The sequence below is a fragment of the Falco peregrinus genome, chromosome 9, assembly GCF_023634155.1.
Source record: "Falco peregrinus isolate bFalPer1 chromosome 9, bFalPer1.pri, whole genome shotgun sequence".
In the NCBI taxonomy this organism is placed as follows: domain Eukaryota; kingdom Metazoa; phylum Chordata; class Aves; order Falconiformes; family Falconidae; genus Falco; species Falco peregrinus.
The window spans coordinates 23,028,106-23,044,789 of NC_073729.1; the positions used below are offsets into that span (position 1 = coordinate 23,028,106).

Genomic DNA, 16,684 nt, shown 5'->3' on the forward strand with positions numbered 1-16,684 from the left:
GTGGGAGAAGAGGGGGCTGGAGAAGCCAAACTGGGCTGTGGCGTGGGGGTCCCCCACCCAGGTGTTGGGGCACCAGGATATGCTGGTGCCCATGCATCCCTGTGCCGTGGCCGTGCACATGCAAGGCTGCATCCAGGGACCGATGTCCCAGAGCGGCTTGGGGCACCAGGAGTGTCCAGGGGGTGATGGCCCAGCCAGGACCTCCGTGGGCCACCCTACAGCAGAACCCTGTAGCCCCCATGGTCCACCAGGGCCAGGGCAACGCGTGGCTCCTGGGGCCAGACAGGAAGGAGACGTCACCGCCACGGAGTGTAACTCAAACCAGATGGGGCTGTGCTGGCGTCCAGGCCCGCAGGGTGGTCACCGACAGGAACCGGTCAAAGGCTGCCGGCAGGAAGGGCTGGGAGGGACGCCCGCGGCAGGAGCCGCATCCAGGCCCAGGCAGCCTTAACCGCTTCGGGGCCAGCGGCAGCCCCACCGGACAGAGGGGCACCGGCCCCCATCAGCATTCCCTGGGCATCCCACCCCACTCGGGCAGATGCTGAAGCCATGAGGACACCTCTCACCATCCCTCCCGCCCTCCTTCCTTCCAGCACCCTGGGGCAGCTGCACAGCCATGGGGTGCACAGACCAGACCCCCTCGGCTGCACAGCCCTGCCTGGGATGCACCAGGTGGTCCCTGTCCCCAGCACAGCTGGTGGCTCTCTCTGTCCCCTCTACCCTGGGGATGAGACGCCGTTTCCATCCCCTCCCCGCTTATCTGCAGCCCTCCAGCTGCACCTGGGTCCTGCGTGGGTGGGGGCAGTGGCCCAGGGAGGGGGTTGGGAGCAGCACCCCGGCAAAGCAGGGCCGGCAGGGGCTGCAGGCAGACTGTACATTTATTTACAAGAAAGCAAGAGCCAGGCAGGACTCTGGCGTTGGGCAGGGGTCCCGTGAGCCATGTCCACTGCCCGGTGGGGATAAGCCCAAAGCCCCTTCACCTGCTGCAGCCAGTGGGGCTGGGGGGCCCGCGCCTCCCCCCATCTCTCCCCAGGGTTTATGCAGCAGGCGCAGAGGGCACAGGCATCCCTGGAGCAAACACACAGCCCTGGCTCAGAGGGGGCTCAATCACAGTGTAAGCCAAAGCTGGGGGGGTAGAGGGAGGCCGGGCCCCCCCTGCCAGCCCCCCAACCCCTCCTGCAGGGGGCAAGGCTGGAAGCTGCAAATCCTGGGGAATGCCCAACCTCCAGCAACACCGGGGGGGGCCCAGGGGTGCAGGCAGAGGGAGAGGGGGCTGGGGCGAGGCGGGGGGCAGCACCTGCCTCCTCCAGCCCAGCCAGTCCCAGCGAGCCCCCACGCGTGGCGGGGGGAGCTGGCGGCCGCAGCCACCGGCAGTTCCTGTGTGTTGGTGGTCAGGGCTGGAGCGATGCTCGCAGGAGCGGGGGGAGCGTGGTCCAGCTGCTCCACATTAGGACGCCTCACTCATCTTGATCTGGCGGGTGAAGCAGAGGTTGTGTTTTTCCCCCGCTGGCAGAGCCGAAGGGCAGGGAGGGCAGGAGGAACACAAAGCCTCCTTCTTCCCTCTCTGGCTCCCAGCTGGGGACACTGCTGGAAGCATGCTCCCGCTTCCTCCCTTCCTGTGCGAGCAGCAGCTCAGGGCCAGCTCCGCTCCCTCACACCCGGCTGGCCGGGGAGTTGCTTCAGTGCTGGCTCTGGTGCCAAAGGCCAGGGTGAGGGTCCACGCCTGCCCTGCAGCATCCTCATGCCAAGCCGCAGTGCTGGGAAGGGAGGTTGGGCAGCTCAAGGTCCAGCAAGAGTGAAGGCAGGGCAGGGCTGTGGCATTTACAGGCAGAGCGAGCAAGTCTGGGTTTTTGGGTCCAAGGTAGCAGCAAGCGTGTGGGGCAGCCCAGGCAGCGGGGCTCACGCTGGACCAGCCCTTCTCCTCCAAGGCCAGGGGAAGGAAGCACGAGTGGAGCAGAGATGCTGCGGGTCGGGCGATGCAGAGCCGGGCCAGGGATGAGGTCAGAAAATACCACTCAGGAGTGGCCTTGCAGTTCAAGAAAATCCAGACAGGAGCATTGGCTCAATGGGCATGGGGAGGGCTGGAGCCCCGGGAGCCCAGGAGGGCACAGCCAGCATCCCCAGCAGCAGGTCCCCAGCGCAGCAGTGCCACCCGGGTGGGACGAGCTCGGCTGAGCGGTGGGTGCAGTTGAGGAGCCCAGTGGGGTCCCAGCCCCAGAGCAGTCCTGCAGCCGCTGGGTACCAAGGCTGGGTGCAGCCCCGGGGATGCAGCAGAACAGCACCAGTGGTGGCATGGGGCATGGAGCAGGGGTGCAGCACACGGGCTTCAGAGCAGCCACCTGGCAGCAGCACAGGCAGGGAGGGGGCTGCGTGACTCCAGCCCCTGGCCCCCATGGTGGGAAGCGAGGGATCCGGCAAGGTGCTGCTGTCATCCAGAAGCAGGATTGATGTGGGACCCTGTGAAGCGGTTCCTCTCTGGCCTTGACTCACACTTGGCTCAGGGTCCCCACGGGAGGCCCTGCTCAGACACCCAGTGCTGTCAGCGACCCCGAGCTGGTGATCTTCTTGAAGCGGTTGGCGGCACACACCCCGATAAAGTTTTTCTGTAAAGGGGAAGAGGAGAGATGCTCACCCTACCGCAAGGGCTGTGGCTCCAGAGGTTGAGCCAGATGCTGCTCCCCAGGCTGTGAGTAGCTGGGCTGGGGAGTGTGCAGCTGCCCGGGCGCCCACTTAGCCAGGCTGTATGGAAGGGGAGCGCAGGGCTGATGCTGGGGATCACCCCCGACACTGTCCTGACACCACTCCTACCCCTAAAAGGTGCCCTTGGGATTGGCTCAGGGCAGACCACCATGAAGGGATCTCTGCTTGACAGGGGTCCCACCCTGGGGGCACCCATGCAAGGGTCCTTGTGCTGAGGAGCCCTTTCTCCACGTGCAGGGGTCCCCAAGCCCTTGTGTCCCAGCTGCCAGCAGCACAGTGAGACAGAGCCATCCTCCTGTCCCAGATGCCATCTGCCAGGACAAGCAGAGGCTGGCAGCCCCCCCACCAGCTCCCCCAGACAGCATTGACCCTCCTCCCTGTGCCTGCCCCCATACCTTCCAGCGCCGCCGCATGACATATTTCTTGAGCAGCACCTGAGACTTGAGCTGGCGGTTGCAGCGTTTGGCCTTTTCTGCCAGGTTGTTGAGCCAGGGATGCTGCAGGCACTGCCCAGCGCTCATCCGGGCACTGGGGGTGAGAGGAGCCCAGGTCACCCCTACCCAAGCCCCTGTCCCCCAGCTACCCGCTTCTCCAGCCACCTAAGAGCCCCAGAGCTCAAAAACCTGCAGGGAGGAACAAACTGGAGGGATGTACCCATGGACTGGTGGGGCTGGGCAGAACTTTGAGTGGTCCAGCATGTCCTGCTTGGTGCAGGTGACCCTGGAGAGACACAGGGCTCTGCCAGGGGCAGCTAGGAGCCAGGGCAGGGCTCCATGAATCTCATTTGATACAGGGCATCAGGGGATGCCGCTGGTCCCAGTGCAGAGGGCAGTACGTGATGCCCAGGGTCTGGGGATGCAGCTCTGGGGGTGCCCACCCCAGGACCCCCATGGCCACTGCTGGCCTCACACCTCTTCTCCTTGATGATGAGGTTTGAGACGAAGTCTTTGGCCTCATCAGAGACGCTCTCGAAGGTCTCCTCATCAAAGTACCAGTTGGCAGCCAGGACATTGTTGAGCGTCTCGGTGTCATTGTCACCCAAGAAGGGGGAGAGGCCGCTGAGCCTGGGGGCACAGGGGGGTGAGGAGCCAGGTGCCCTCAGGCTACAGCACCTCCCAGACCCCCAAAATGGGGCCAATCTGGCCAGGGCTGCCCCAGGGAAGCAAGGCAGGGTGGCCCCGAGAAGGGATGTGGTGTGTGGCTGCTGGCAGCATGCAGTGCCTGCGGATCTGGGCACAGACGCTCCCCAGTCCCCCCCCACCTCCCCGTCCAGCGCCCTCCACCAGCCCTCCACGAAGCTGGGTGCCTGGGGCACCTGAAGGGCTTGGGGACGGCTCTGTGCCCAGGGAAGCTGTGCCCCGGCACGGCGCTGGCAGCCGCCATACAGCACTGACGTACAGCATGTAGGTAATGACACCCATGCTCCACATGTCCGTGGAGTAGGAGACTTGCTCATAGTTGACCACCTCAGGGGACAGGAATTCAGGAGTGCCGAAGTTCACCTTCAGCTTATCCTGGGGGTTGTACCTGCAGCCAGGGACGAGGAATTCAGCAAGGACAGGATGCTCCTCCAAACCACTGCCCCCCTCCCAGCAGGCACTGCCCTCCCCAGCCCCCCCTGTCAGACAGGGAGAGCTGGGACAGGCAGCCATGGCCAAAGTCACAGGCCAGAGCAGGTCCCAGGGCTCCCAGCACCCCGAGAGCACATGGGGCCAAAGGGTGGGGAGAAGGGACGGGGAGGAGGGATGGGGAGAAGGGACGGGGTGGGGGGAAGATAGCACCTTCGAGCCAGCCCAAAGTCGATGATCTTCACCATGTGCCCGGTGGCGGCCACACAGAGGATGTTCTCAGGCTGTGGGGACAAGGGACACCATTGCCCCACTGCTGAGAGGGGACACCCCCAGCACACAGCTCTGGCAGCCCACGGGTCCTGCAGCTGACCCCTGCCAGAATGACACCAATTTTCCAGGCATCCCTCCCATGGCTGGCCGATGTTGGGGACACACCGCCTTCACGGGCATGGCAGGGCTTGAGTCAGCGTGCAGCTCCCCACTTCGGTGGCTACAAACACCCGCTACCCCTGCACCCCAGCGTCCCCCATCCCTGCGAGCAGCAGCCAGCCCCTGCTGTCACCCGCCGGCCCCACACCTTGAGGTCGAGGTGGAGGACGCCCATGTGGTGCATGAAGCGGATGCCCTCACAGATCTGCCGGACGAACACCATGCAGTCCACCTCCGTCAGGTGGTAGTCATCATCGATGATCCGCTCGAAGAGCTCTCCACCCTCCACACTGCATGGGGATGGAGCGCAGGGTCAGCTGGGGCTCCCTGCCCCAAGCCTTCCTCCTGCAGAGCCCCCTGCCTGCCCCAGGGACCCTGCCCCAGCCCCACCACAGAGATGCTGGTGTAGAGGCTGGGCAGAGCCACTGTGGGATGCCTGCATGCTGGGATCAGATGCCCCCCCCCCCCCCCCCAGGCAGGCATGGGGGGGTTACCCCTGGACACCCCAGCTCCCCTGGGGTTTGTAGAGCAGAACAGCCTCAGCACAGGCCCCAGCCTCCTCAGAGCAAGCAGGCAGGGGAAAAGGAGCTGTGTGGGAAGGACCAGCATCATGTCCACCCTCAACGCAACCGTGATGGAAGGAGATACTGTCCCAGCCAGGCAGAGCCTGAGGTTGCCTGTGAGCCTGGAGCAAGCCAGGGAGGTGCTCAAGAAGGACAGGCAAGGTGGGGGACATTCCCTGGGACCAATCCTTTCTGCTTGGTGAGGGGCAGACACATCCACTCCATCTCTGAAGCATCCTCCACAATGGTGCCCCTCACCCAGGCATCGGGCCTCACAAGGCATTGCCCCAGCACTCACAACTCCATGAAAAGGATGATCTCCCGGGGAGTTTCGATGGCATCGTAGAGCTGGATGAGGTTGCGGTGATTCAGCTGATTCATCACGTCAATCTCCAGCAGCACCATCTCCTGCAGAAGGAGCCCCATTGCGGTGCAGGACGTCAGCCCTGGCCAAGCCACTGGCACTAGGACAGGCTGTGGCACAGCACAGCATGGGCAACACACAGGGGACAGCCACCCACTACCAAAGCCAGGTGGAGCCCCCTGCCCCAGCATGGGTCATACCTTGTCCTTGGCACCCTGCTTCCGGATCACTTTGGCTGCCAGCTTGAGCCCTGTTTGCTTCTCCGTGCATGTGTGGACTTCGCCAAACTTGCCCCTGGGGAGAGAGGGAGGGGTGCCAACACCATCAGCCACCCAGGCTTCTGGGGACCCCTACACTGTGCTGGGGTGCTGCCCCATGCTCCCCGCAGCACCCATCCTGCCCGAGGCACCAACCCACCATGGCCAAAGAAGTCCCCGACTTCCCCGAGCCGTGTTCCAAGGCTGGCCAGCAGCTCAGGGTAGTGCCAGGGGAAAGCCAGGCACCCTCTGCCATCCTGGGGTCCCTCCTTACCCCCCCAGGATGTCCTTGGAGCTGAGATTGAACTGGGAGCTGACGCTGGCGGACCGCAGGGTGACGATGCGGTGCGCGAAGGGTGCCGGCGGCGGAGGGACGTCATCTGCCCAGAGAGGAGGACTGGGATGAGAAGGTGGGCTGCCCAGCCAGGGGACCCACCGTTGGGGCACCCCGGGGTGCCATAGGCAGGCGCCCAGCTGCGTAGCCCAGCCAAGCCTGTGGGTGCAGGATGCGACCAAGTACTGAGTGCCTGGCTGCAAATCAGGGTCTCCTGGCTGCCTGCTGCACTGGGAGGCACAGCATCCTCCCACGGGTCCCTCGCCACTGCCTGCAGCATCACCTTGCTGGCCGGCACCCACCCCACGGCACCCCGCTGGTGGCACCCCCTCCCCACCATCCCGCGTGGCACGCTCGCCCTCTCCAGGCCATGCTGCTGCGTGTCACCCTCTCTGGGCCACGACCGCTCCGCACCACCCGGCCCTGCTCGCCCTCCCCGGGCAGACCCCACACCCCCCAGCCCCTGGCCACCCGAGGACAGGATCTGGCCACGCAGGGCGCCCCCCCGAGCACCCACCGCCCCGAGCAGCCCTGGCATCCCCGCAAGGACAGCGGTGCAGGACACGGGGACACGCTGTCCCCTGCCAGCGGCCAGGCACTGGCTGTCACTCCGCAGGCTCCCCTTCCTCCCGGGCAGCCGGGGCTGCAGCCGGGGACACGACGCATTTAGCCCTGTTTACGGGGACACAGGAGCGCGAAGGCCACCGGGCAGGCGATGAGCCAACAGCATGAGCCGGCAGCAGGGGAGGACTGGGGGAGCCCGGGCTGCCGCCCCGCGGAGGGTCCCAGGGTGCCAGGACAAGGCAGGCACCTCACAGCCTTACCCAGTATCTCGAAAGGGTCTTCCTTCCCAAAATCGGGGGTGAGGTAGGGGCTGGGGGGTGGCTCTGCCTCCGGTGAGGACGGTTGCCCACCAGGGCCAGGCTGCTCGACGGCCCCGGTGGGATCTGGGGGCTTTCCTGCGGCACTAGGCAATGTCCCCCCCTGCGGGGTGCCAGGGCTGCTGCCCCTGGGCTGCGGGTCCCCCAGGGCTGCCGGGGCAGGGCCAGGCTCTGTCGGACCCTCTCTTCGCTCCACTGCCACAGTCTCCTCCAGTATTGTCTCCATCACCGCCGGATCCTCCCAGGGCTGCTCCTCCCTGGAAGCAGGAGCAGGAGATGAGCAGTGCCCAGCCAGCAGCCCCCAGGCCTAAAGCCCCCCTCTGCCCCGAGGGACCCGGGGCTTCGCCGGGGGCAGCCAGGGGAGGGGACCCCATCCCAGGAGGGTGCAAGTACCTTTGGCAGGCGGCCGGGCAGCTCAGGCTCTGCAGCAGAGCCGGGCGCGGGGGCTCCGGCCCCCTCGGCTGCTGCTGATCCATCTCCTCTGCCTTTGCCACGTTCTCCCCTTCACCCTGAGCCCTGGCAGCAGCCATGGCCGCTGCCTCTGCGGGCTCCTCGCCTCCACCCCCAGCCTCCGCTGCAGCTGGCGGGGGTTCCACCCGCGCAGCTTTCTTCCCTCCATCCTGAGCCTTTACAGCTGCCATGGTTTTCTCCTTTGCAGGCTCCTCTTTGCCTCCATTTTGAGCCTTTTTTGCAGCTGGGGCTTTTTCTGCCTTTTCCACTTTATTTTCTTTATCCTGAGCCTTGGCAGCACCTGAAGCTTTCTCCTTTTCAGGCTTTTTATCAGCTGGGGTCTTCTCTACGTTTGCAGCTTTCTTCCCTCCATCCTGAGCCTTTACAGCTGCCATGGTTTTCTCCTTTGCAGGCTCCTCTTTGCCTCCATTTTGAGCCTTTTTTGCAGCTGGGGCTTTTTCTTCCTTTGCCACTTTTTTTAATTTATCCTGAGCCTTGGCAGCACCTGAAGCTTTCTCCTTTTCAGGCTTTTTATCAGCTGGGGTTTTCTCTGCCTTTACAGCTTTCTTCCCTCCATCCTGAGCTTTTGCAGCAGCCGTGGGTTTCTCCTTTGCAGGCACTTCTTTGCCTCCATCCTGAGCCTGTGCTGTGGTCAAGGTTGTCTCCTCTGTGGGTTTTGCTTTCCCTCCTTCAGCCTCTACTGCAGACGGAGCCTTCTCTGCAGACTCCGTTTTCCCACAGCCCTCGACCTCTGACCCACCAGGGCCTTGCTCCTTCATGGGCTCATCCTTTCCTCCATCCTGAGCCACTGGTACAGCCAAGGTTTTCCCCTCCACAGGCACTGCCTGCCCTCCTTTGGGTTCTTCTCCAGTTGGAGTTTTCTCCTTCACGGGCTCATCCTTCCCTCCATCCTGGGCCTTGGTGGCAGCTGGCACCTTCTCCGTGGATGCTGCCTGTCCTCCATCGTGCTGTGCAGCTGAAGCCTCCTCTGCTGGTGCTGCCTGCCCTCCATCCTGGGGGTCTGGAGCAGCCGGGGCTGCCTCCCCCGCTGGCTCTGCCTTCCGTCCTCCAGCCTCTCCTGCAGCCTTCTCCTTCCCAGGCTCTGCCTGCCCACCATCCTGCACCTCAGTGGCAGCCAGCGCCGTCCCCCCCTGGGGCTGGGCAGCCTCGGGGGCAGCTGGGGCTGCACTGGCCTCTGCTTCGGCAGGGGCTGTGCCACCACCAGCCCCAGCACTAGGTGTGCTGCCCACCCCACCGCCCTGCTCCATGGGGATTCTCTGGGCAGGAGGCAGCTGCCCTGCAGGGCTCCTGGGTCGGCGAAGGCTCCTGCTGGGGAGAATACAGAAGCTGAGGGCTCCCCAGACCTGACTTGTAAAGGATCCTCCCCTGCAGAGGGGTACTGCAGGACTCGGCAGCGGCTCTGCTCCTGCAGGAGAGGGACAAGCTGCTGCCACCCAGCCGGGAACCATGCCCCCAGCGCCCAGTCGGCGGCTCCCAGGCTGGTGGCACCGAGCCAGGGGTCCCACGTGGCTGCCAGTCCCTGCACCGTCCCATTGTGCCCCGATATCTGCAGCACGGTGACTGATCGATGGCCTGATGCCGGCACCTGTTGCTGCCACGGGGCCTCCAGCGCGCAAACAGCCGGCGCGGTGCAGCCAGGGTGCCAATTTAAGGCCACGTCCCCCCATGGCGGGGCAGAGACAGCAGCTCCAGCCCCAGGCTGGCAGTGCGGGATCAGGTGAGGTGAGCATCCCCAGCATGGCCCCACCGCCGCCCACCCTGAGTGGCACAGGCAGGTCCAGCCGCACAGGCAAAGCCCCATCTACCTGGGGGCCATGCAGACCCCTGGCCACAGCAGCCACCAGCGCTGCCCATCCCCATGCCCGGTGGTCACCACAGCTCCTGCCTGAGCAGTGCTCACCAAAGGGACCTGCTGGTGCCCACGTACCTGCGTGGCCTGCCGGCACATGCTGCCACCCCATCCCCTCCCGCCCAGCTCCCGATCCCCAATCCCTGCTTTGCCCCAGGCTCTGCTACCTTCCCCCGTTCAGCTACATCCCCTCACACTGTCCCAAAATACCCTCCCTGAGCAACTGTCCAGAGGCCAAGATAGCTCAGCCCTAGAATAAACAGACCAGCGACCATCCCAGTAACGCAGGAACCACTTGCTGGACTTACTGGAACAGAAGCTGTAGCAAAGCAGTCCCTAGCCAAGTGGTCCCACATCCCACAGCTCGGCACAGGGAGCTCGCAGGGGCGGAGACGTTACTCCTGAGGCTGGGGGCTCCGCTTCCCCCAGGATCCCCCACTGCCATGGCCCAAGTGGGAGACCATGGGGACCCCCCGGCCCCTTTACCTGGATCCTGGTGCAGAGGGTGGTCAGGAGGGCAGCATCCGCACTGTGGCAGTGCCCGGAGGGAGCAGCCTCTTCTATCCCGGGTGTAACGGAGCCGGATTAGTGCGGGCAGAGGAGGATCCTTTACAGCAGCAGGAGCCATCCCGCTTCGCCTTTCCCAGCACCTGTCACTGCTGGAGCCTGTTCAAAGGACACGCCACTCTTGCCTGTCCCCCGTGGGCTGGGGACGCGCAGACATGGCGCAGGGGACGGGGCCACATCCTGTCCCAGCACAGCACCATAAGGTAGGCTGGCACCAGCCGCAGCAGCACCCCAAAAACATCCCACAGGGGTAGCCTGGCCGAGCTGGACATGGTCTAGGTGGCTAAGTGCCTCCAAGGTACCCACAGGTGACACAAGGCAGCCACTGGCCACCCCATGGGGATGGTGGCCAGGAACAGTCAGGAATGGTGCTGGCTCTCTCCATGCCACTAAGCTGTGGCCAGCTCTGTCTGCAGGCACCAGCCCTTTTGGATAGCAGCTCTAAAGGACCCTGCGCTCCACGAGCACGACGTGGCACCCGAGGGCACCACCGACTCTGGGCGCTGCCGCTGGTCCCTGAAGCAGAACTGAGAGCAGCTGGGAAGTGGGCACTGACTGGTGGCTGCAGCCTCCTCCAGGAACTGGCTGAAAGACTAGTTTCCTGCAAAATGAAGTGTTTTGGAGATCGGGGAAAGAAACAAAGGAGCTGGGGGCTCCTGGAGGGGTCAGGCTGTGCATGGGTGCTGCATGGGCATCACCAGCCATACACCAGCTGAAGGTGTAGCACATGCTGCTGGGGTGTTGCACCCCAGGGCACAGCCCCAGGGACTGTGCAGGGCTGAACCTGGGCATGAAAAAGCCCCAGGCAGAGGGACACCAGAGGCTGCACCGTGCCAAGGGGTGCAGAGGCCCCGAGCGGAGCTGGGCAAGGGCACACACAGAGTCCCGAAGCCAATGGATTCCCAAGGGCTATGCCAAGTTTCTGCCTGCTTCCCCCACCCAGCAGAGCCTTGTTTACTTTAAATCTTTGAACCTTAAGATGAGGAAAGCCTTGCTTGCCAAGGGTGCACAGACAGCTGCCCGCTGCTGGGGGCAGGGACCGGGGTTTGCAGGAGGAACCCCCTGTAACTGGACCCAGCCCTCCCAGCTAGCACTGCCAAGAAAAAGCACTCCAATAATACCAACTATTAAAAACCCAGAACATTCATTTATCATGTCAGGGCAGCATGAACGCCAGCGCAGGGTGGAGGAGGAAAGGCTCGGCTCCTCACCCACAGCTCAGCCTTGTTTTGGGGTGACAGGGGAGGCTGGGGCTCAGTGACTAGTGGTAAAGCAGCAAAAGAGTGAGAGAAAAAGAGAGGGCAGAGGCTGCTGAGGGTCAGGTACTGGCCCCTGGAGCTGCCCCACACCGGGCAACCTCCTGGCCCGCTCCCCATCGCTCCTTGCTAACCCAGCCAGGCACGGGCAGGGCACCCAGCACCTCCACAGTGCTCTGCTGGCAGAGGAGCACCGAAGGGCTGAGTGCTGGTGCTTGCTGGAGGAGCAAGGCTCTCCCCAGGGCTGGCCTGGCCAGCTGCCCCCAGGGAGGCTGAGATTATCGTGGGCTCCTCCAGCCTTGGCCCCTGCCAGCTGATGGGTGGCAGGTCCCTCCTCCAGAGCTCTCCATCCTGGTCCCACAGCCACACGGAGCTCAAGTCCTGCCAGACAGAGCCTGGCTGCTCCCACACAGGACTCACATGTGGCCAATGCAGGCAGCAGCAGCCCAAGAGCACTGCTCACCCTGCTGCAGCACCTCCCAGGAGGATAAAACGCTGTCCAGGCAGGGGAAGGGACAGTGCTGCTCCACATTGCCAAACCCTGGCTCCCAGCGTCAGCACACCATGGGCTGGGGTCAGGCAGCACCAGAGGAGCTGTGGTTCACACATGGCATTGAGAGCAAGACAAGCCAGGATGGGGACACGACCATCCCCCTGTCCCAAAGGTGCTGTTGCCCCACCTGCCCCTGCCCTTGGGCAGCTGTCAGGGGGAGCACAAAGGCATCACACAGGTGTAGGCAGCCAGCAGGACAGGGACAGCACCAGCAAGCAGTGCAAGGGTAGAAACAAGTTGCCCCAGGACCCTTCCCCTGCCACGAGCAGCAGCTCAAGCCCAAGGCCAGTCCATGTCTCATCGATGGGATGGATGCTCATCTGGCTTTGGGCAGCAGCTGGAGAGCAAGGGGAAGGAGCCGGTGCTGCCCTGGCTCACCCGGGCGCAGCACTGGCCAACGGAGCCTTCCCACCTCCTTCGTTGCTGCAGCCCCCAGCCACGATGCACAGCCCTGCTGCTCAGGCAGCCCGCAGGCAAGGTTTAAGCTAAGGAGAAATCAAAACTCGCAGCCGAAGTTGCCTTTTCTGGAGCCCAGTTAGTCCTGACAGCCAATCCATGCAGCAGCGGGGCGGGAGATGCATCTCAGACACCCACCATCACCTCACGCAAGAGCATCACTTTGCTCGGCAAGACGCAACCAGGGGCTCCTGAGCAAACACCGGGCTCTCGTGCCCCAGCCCTCACAGCTTGGATATGTGGCTTCAGTGAGCCCAGCTCCGTGCTGGAGCTGGTGAGCGTCCCCTTTCCCAAGGGAAGGTAGAACCTGGAATGCAATGACAACAACAGGGATCATACAACAGCAGGCCCATGGCTCCAACCGGCAGTACCGATGCAGTCATGTCCACGCAGAGGTTTGAACGTCACCGCATTCAGGGCTCCCAGGGACTGTAGGACCCACACTGCCCATTCCCGGCACAGCCACTGCTCCCGTGGCGAGCGGGAGTCCCCCAACTCTGCCTCCGCAGGGCACACCGGCAGGAATAACTGGCTAGATGTCGTGCCTTGGGGACTCTGCCCACCGACTGTCATCACCAAGGTACAGTTTGGAATTGCCTCTCCCCTCCTCTGGCCAAGGGCTGCCAGGCACCTGGTTGCCACCAATGTCACTTCAGGCATGCGCTGCCACCACTGCGCCAGCCTTAGGCTCTGCATCCTCACGGCAAACCATGGGTGGAAGGAACACATCCACTGACCGGGCAGGGGAGCAGGAGCACCCACCTGCCACAGCCATGCCCCACAGCCCCCTCAGGCTGGTTGGTGCACTGGGAGCCGGAATAAAATTCTCCAAGGAGAACCGAAGCACCTGCCTGGAAGCCGGCCAAGCCTTCCTGGGGCGCCTGTCACCTCGCACGGTCACTGGGAGTTGGTGTTGGTACCTGGATGCGAACCTTGGGACAAGGGGAGGATGCAAAGCTCTGAGAACAGGACCTACAGTGCTGCGGGAGCTGTGGAAATGGTTCTGCAAAGGAAATGCCTGCAAAGGATGAGTGTCCTGTCGCTTAGCACTATTACAAGACAAGATTCACTTGTGAGAAAAGGGAAATAAGCTGAAAACAGTCCCCTCACAAGAAAGGTTTTTAGTTTTGAAGCACAATAGCTGCTCCACAACAGGATTTCGGATGCCTTGGTCCAAAAGCCCATGCCGCAGCAAGCAGCACGGCGCACCAGGTCTCTGCAGAGCACAGAAGCAAACCAACCACCACCAAGGTTTCTCAGGCTGGTGTTGCTTTTTTTTTCCTCCCCATTCAGAAACTTAAGCCAGTCTACATTGGCTGCAGCTGGAAACAGCCTGTCCTGGGGATACCTGGCAAAGCATCAAGCATGCCAGTTCCCTAGCTACGCGGTTGTCACAACTTCTGCAGCACACTTTAACCTTTATGCTTTTCATGGGTAAGCGAGGCGCTCTGTGCAGCCAACATTGCCCGTCCTCCAGGAAACCCTACACCCCGTCTAAATCGAGCGGTAGGGCAGGCGAGAACATCCCCACCTGAATCCCAGCCATGCCACTGTATCACAAGCCAGCCAGCCCTTCTCGGTGGGGACCAACCCAGGCACGTGGTCGGCAGCTTAACTGCTTCCATCAGCACCCAGGACTTCCCCAGACAGGCTGCCATCATGTCATGACAGGTCCCATCAAGGTGATGGGGAAAAACAAGGAAAAATCCCAACATCTTCAAAAAAGCTTCCAGAGCCTCTCAAGGACAGCACGGTGGCTGCCAGCAGTGACACCAGCGAGCATCCCACACTGGTCTGAAGCACCAGGACCTGCGCACACACAGGTAGCTTCATGCCAGGCCACACTGGCAGCCAACCAGGTATCTCAGCAGAGGCAAGCAAGAGGCAAAGCTGTGGTTTTGAGAGCATCCTCAAGCCTTTTTGTCAATCTCATTCACCAGCTAGTAAGAACTTGCAATTCTCAGTACCCTTCAACAGAACCATCCAGGAAAACATTGTCTGCCTTTTAGTTCCAGCTCTAGTCTGAGCTCAACAAATTACTTTGGAAACAACTCAACTAGAGATGCTTCAAAGGAAGATTTTGGACCCAGTTCCAGCTTTCCTTGATTACCCCTCCTCCTCCCAGCCCCACTAGCTCAAGACACACTCACAGAGGTGATGAGGTTTGAGTTCTTCAATACAAGAATGTTTTCACAAAATCCACACAGAAAGAATATAGATTTTAACATCAGTTTGTCAACTGCCCCTGACTCCAGAGACACATGCTGAAATGGCACTTGGTTAAATCCCGGTCTCTGGCTCCAGTCCTATAACTTTATTCTCCCACTTACACTCTACTGGGACTGGGAAAGGCACCTGCTGCCATTTCCCTGTCTAAGCCTTACCCAGACGCCATTCTCACAGGCACTCTGCTCCTCCAGCATACCCATCTTTTACACATCTTCTACATTAGAGCAGTGTTTCCAGCATATCACCAGTTTCCTCCTGATTAAGAGGGCAGGAACCCCTGCCACCCGCCAGCCTGTGAGAATCCCCTCCGGAGAGCTCTGCCAGACACCCGGTACCCCGCAGGGCATGGCAGCTGGAGGCTTGCTTTCACCAAGTTTGCAGTGTATCAGGAATATAAGAGGCCGTGTTTGCAGGAAGAAGTAATATCTTTTATTAGACCCAATGATACCACTGGGAAAAAACTGACAAGCTGCCAGGCATACAAACTCTTCTTCAGGTATGAAGCAGAGGCCATGTAGGGCCATCACGGAAATCCATCCTTTCAGGGATCCATATCTGCTCCAGCTCAGCAGCCTTGTTATCTCGCTTGCCTTTACATTCTTCGGCAGCTCATCATTATTCAGGCTTTCCTCTGACTCACCATCAGTATTTGCCCCTCCTGCTGTACACACACCACTTACTCCAGAGGAGCTGGCACTCGAGGCTGCAGCAGAAGTTTCCTTGACTGCACATTTGAGGTCCTGCAATGTCCCTGTTGGGCAGCTCATACAGAACAGCTCCACTGTGACAGAAATAAGATCAAGGCAGACCAAGGCAAAATCTGCAGATCCACACAGACCTTCGATTTCAAGAAGAGGATGCTTACACATCCCTCTTGCTCCAGTCGTTCCTGTAAGCTGCACACCAGCAAGGCTGTCACAGGGCTGCACCTGGGACAAGCAGCTTTCTTGGCCAGGCTGTTGCTGCGGACAGTCCCCCCACCCCATTAGCCCCACGTTGTTGAGCTGAAGGTGCAAAATCAGCAAAATGCAGCTGAAGGCACCCTGTGTGACTGGGTCAACCTTCAGGCCCAGTGCTGCCACAGCCGTGTAAAAATCCTCGAGATAAAAGAAGCAAAAGCTGAAGCTTCAGCAAAGTCTCTTAGCTCACCCTTTTGAAGAGGCCAGGCTGTCACGGGGTCATTCATCTTTTAGTACCAACATGCTTCGTCAAACCCCCTTGGTTCTCCAGTTCCTCAGTTATTAACTGCACAATACCTTTTTCTTTTTCATCCTTATTTTTCAGCAGGGGCGACTTTTCTTTTCTTTTGGCCCAAGCAGAGTAAAAGTCTGAGGTTGGTGCTCTTTGAAGTGCTGAAGTTCAGTACGGCCATGCAAAACACTTGCTGACCGCTGGCTGCAACTGTTCTGCAATGATATCCTTGAGCATTGCACTTTTTAGGAGAATTCCTGCAGAACCATCATCCTCAGGTATAATAAATGTTGGTCTTTGAATTCAGCTCTGAGGACTTTCTGCCTCTTGTTTCTCTCAGATTAGGAGCAGCAATCACTTGATACACTTTGCCAAAGATAATGAGACAGTACCACTTAACACACCCCTTTGCTGGAGTCTGACACCTAACAAGTTTGAACTCCCTCTCTTCTCCAGATCTGAATAAAAAGCCACACACTCTTAAGAACACTTCTGCAAATCAGAGGAAGTGAAAGCAAACGTTTGCCATAATCCCCAAATAAGAAACAGTTTGCCCAAATGGGATATGTTAAGTTTCATGTGCTTTCCTCTGTTCAAAACAGCACAACAGCAGTAAGCAGCCCAGCTCACATGGGTTCCAGCAAGCAATAAAGGTAAAAGACGCATAAACACAGGAAAGGCAAAGCCTCAATGCCATTACAGCTCAAGCCAGCCCAAAGAGCTTTACACATTTCCAAACCTGAACTAGAGAGCTTGCTCTTTCTTTCTGCCAATGGCTTCAAGCACACCTCCAGTCACCGGCCATACCACCCTCTTTTTTTTTTTTTTTTTTTTTAACAGGTCCCTTTTTGGCTCAGGAAACAGCACAACATGATCACCTGTGTGAGCAGAACAGGTAACAGCAACAGCCATGTCAGCAGGCAGCAGTGGTGTCTGAGGGTATCGTATGGATGTAGTTGTACCCCTCACCCCTTCTTGCCCTCACACAGCCTTTTGGAGTTATCCTTGTTAAG

The 16,684-nt window shown here is 60.7% G+C and overlaps 2 protein-coding genes across 2 annotated transcripts in view; one reads left to right on the forward strand and one right to left on the reverse strand.

The window, feature by feature from the left end:
- BCL2L1 (BCL2 like 1) overlaps positions 1 to 16,684 on the forward strand; it is a 198,433-nt gene that overhangs the window by 145,637 nt on the left and 36,112 nt on the right. The window lies entirely within an intron of this gene.
- Positions 892 to 8,851, reverse strand: MYLK2 (myosin light chain kinase 2). Its single transcript, XM_027790243.2, has 12 exons — positions 7,939 to 8,851; positions 7,493 to 7,758; positions 7,043 to 7,356; positions 6,159 to 6,264; positions 5,828 to 5,921; positions 5,562 to 5,671; positions 4,849 to 4,990; positions 4,482 to 4,552; positions 4,099 to 4,227; positions 3,612 to 3,764; positions 3,096 to 3,228; positions 892 to 2,603 (listed from the first exon to the last, which is right to left on the reverse strand). The coding sequence occupies exons 1-12, from the start codon at positions 8,815 to 8,817 to the stop codon at positions 2,523 to 2,525; spliced, it is 2,478 nt and encodes an 825-aa protein (XP_027646044.2). The 5' UTR covers positions 8,818 to 8,851; the 3' UTR covers positions 892 to 2,522.

Excerpts from the sequence above, each read along its gene's own strand:
- MYLK2 (XM_027790243.2), bottom strand. The coding sequence starts at position 8,817 with ATGGAGCAGGGCGGTGGGGTGGGCAGCACACCTAGTGCTGGGGCTGGT. Across the intron at positions 4,228-4,481 it reads GACTTTGGGCTGGCTCGAAG|GTACAACCCCCAGGATAAGC; the intron begins GTGCTATCTTCC and ends CCCTGGCTGCAG. Across the intron at positions 2,604-3,095 it reads TCATGCGGCGGCGCTGGAAG|AAAAACTTTATCGGGGTGTG; the intron begins GTATGGGGGCAG and ends TCCCCTTTACAG.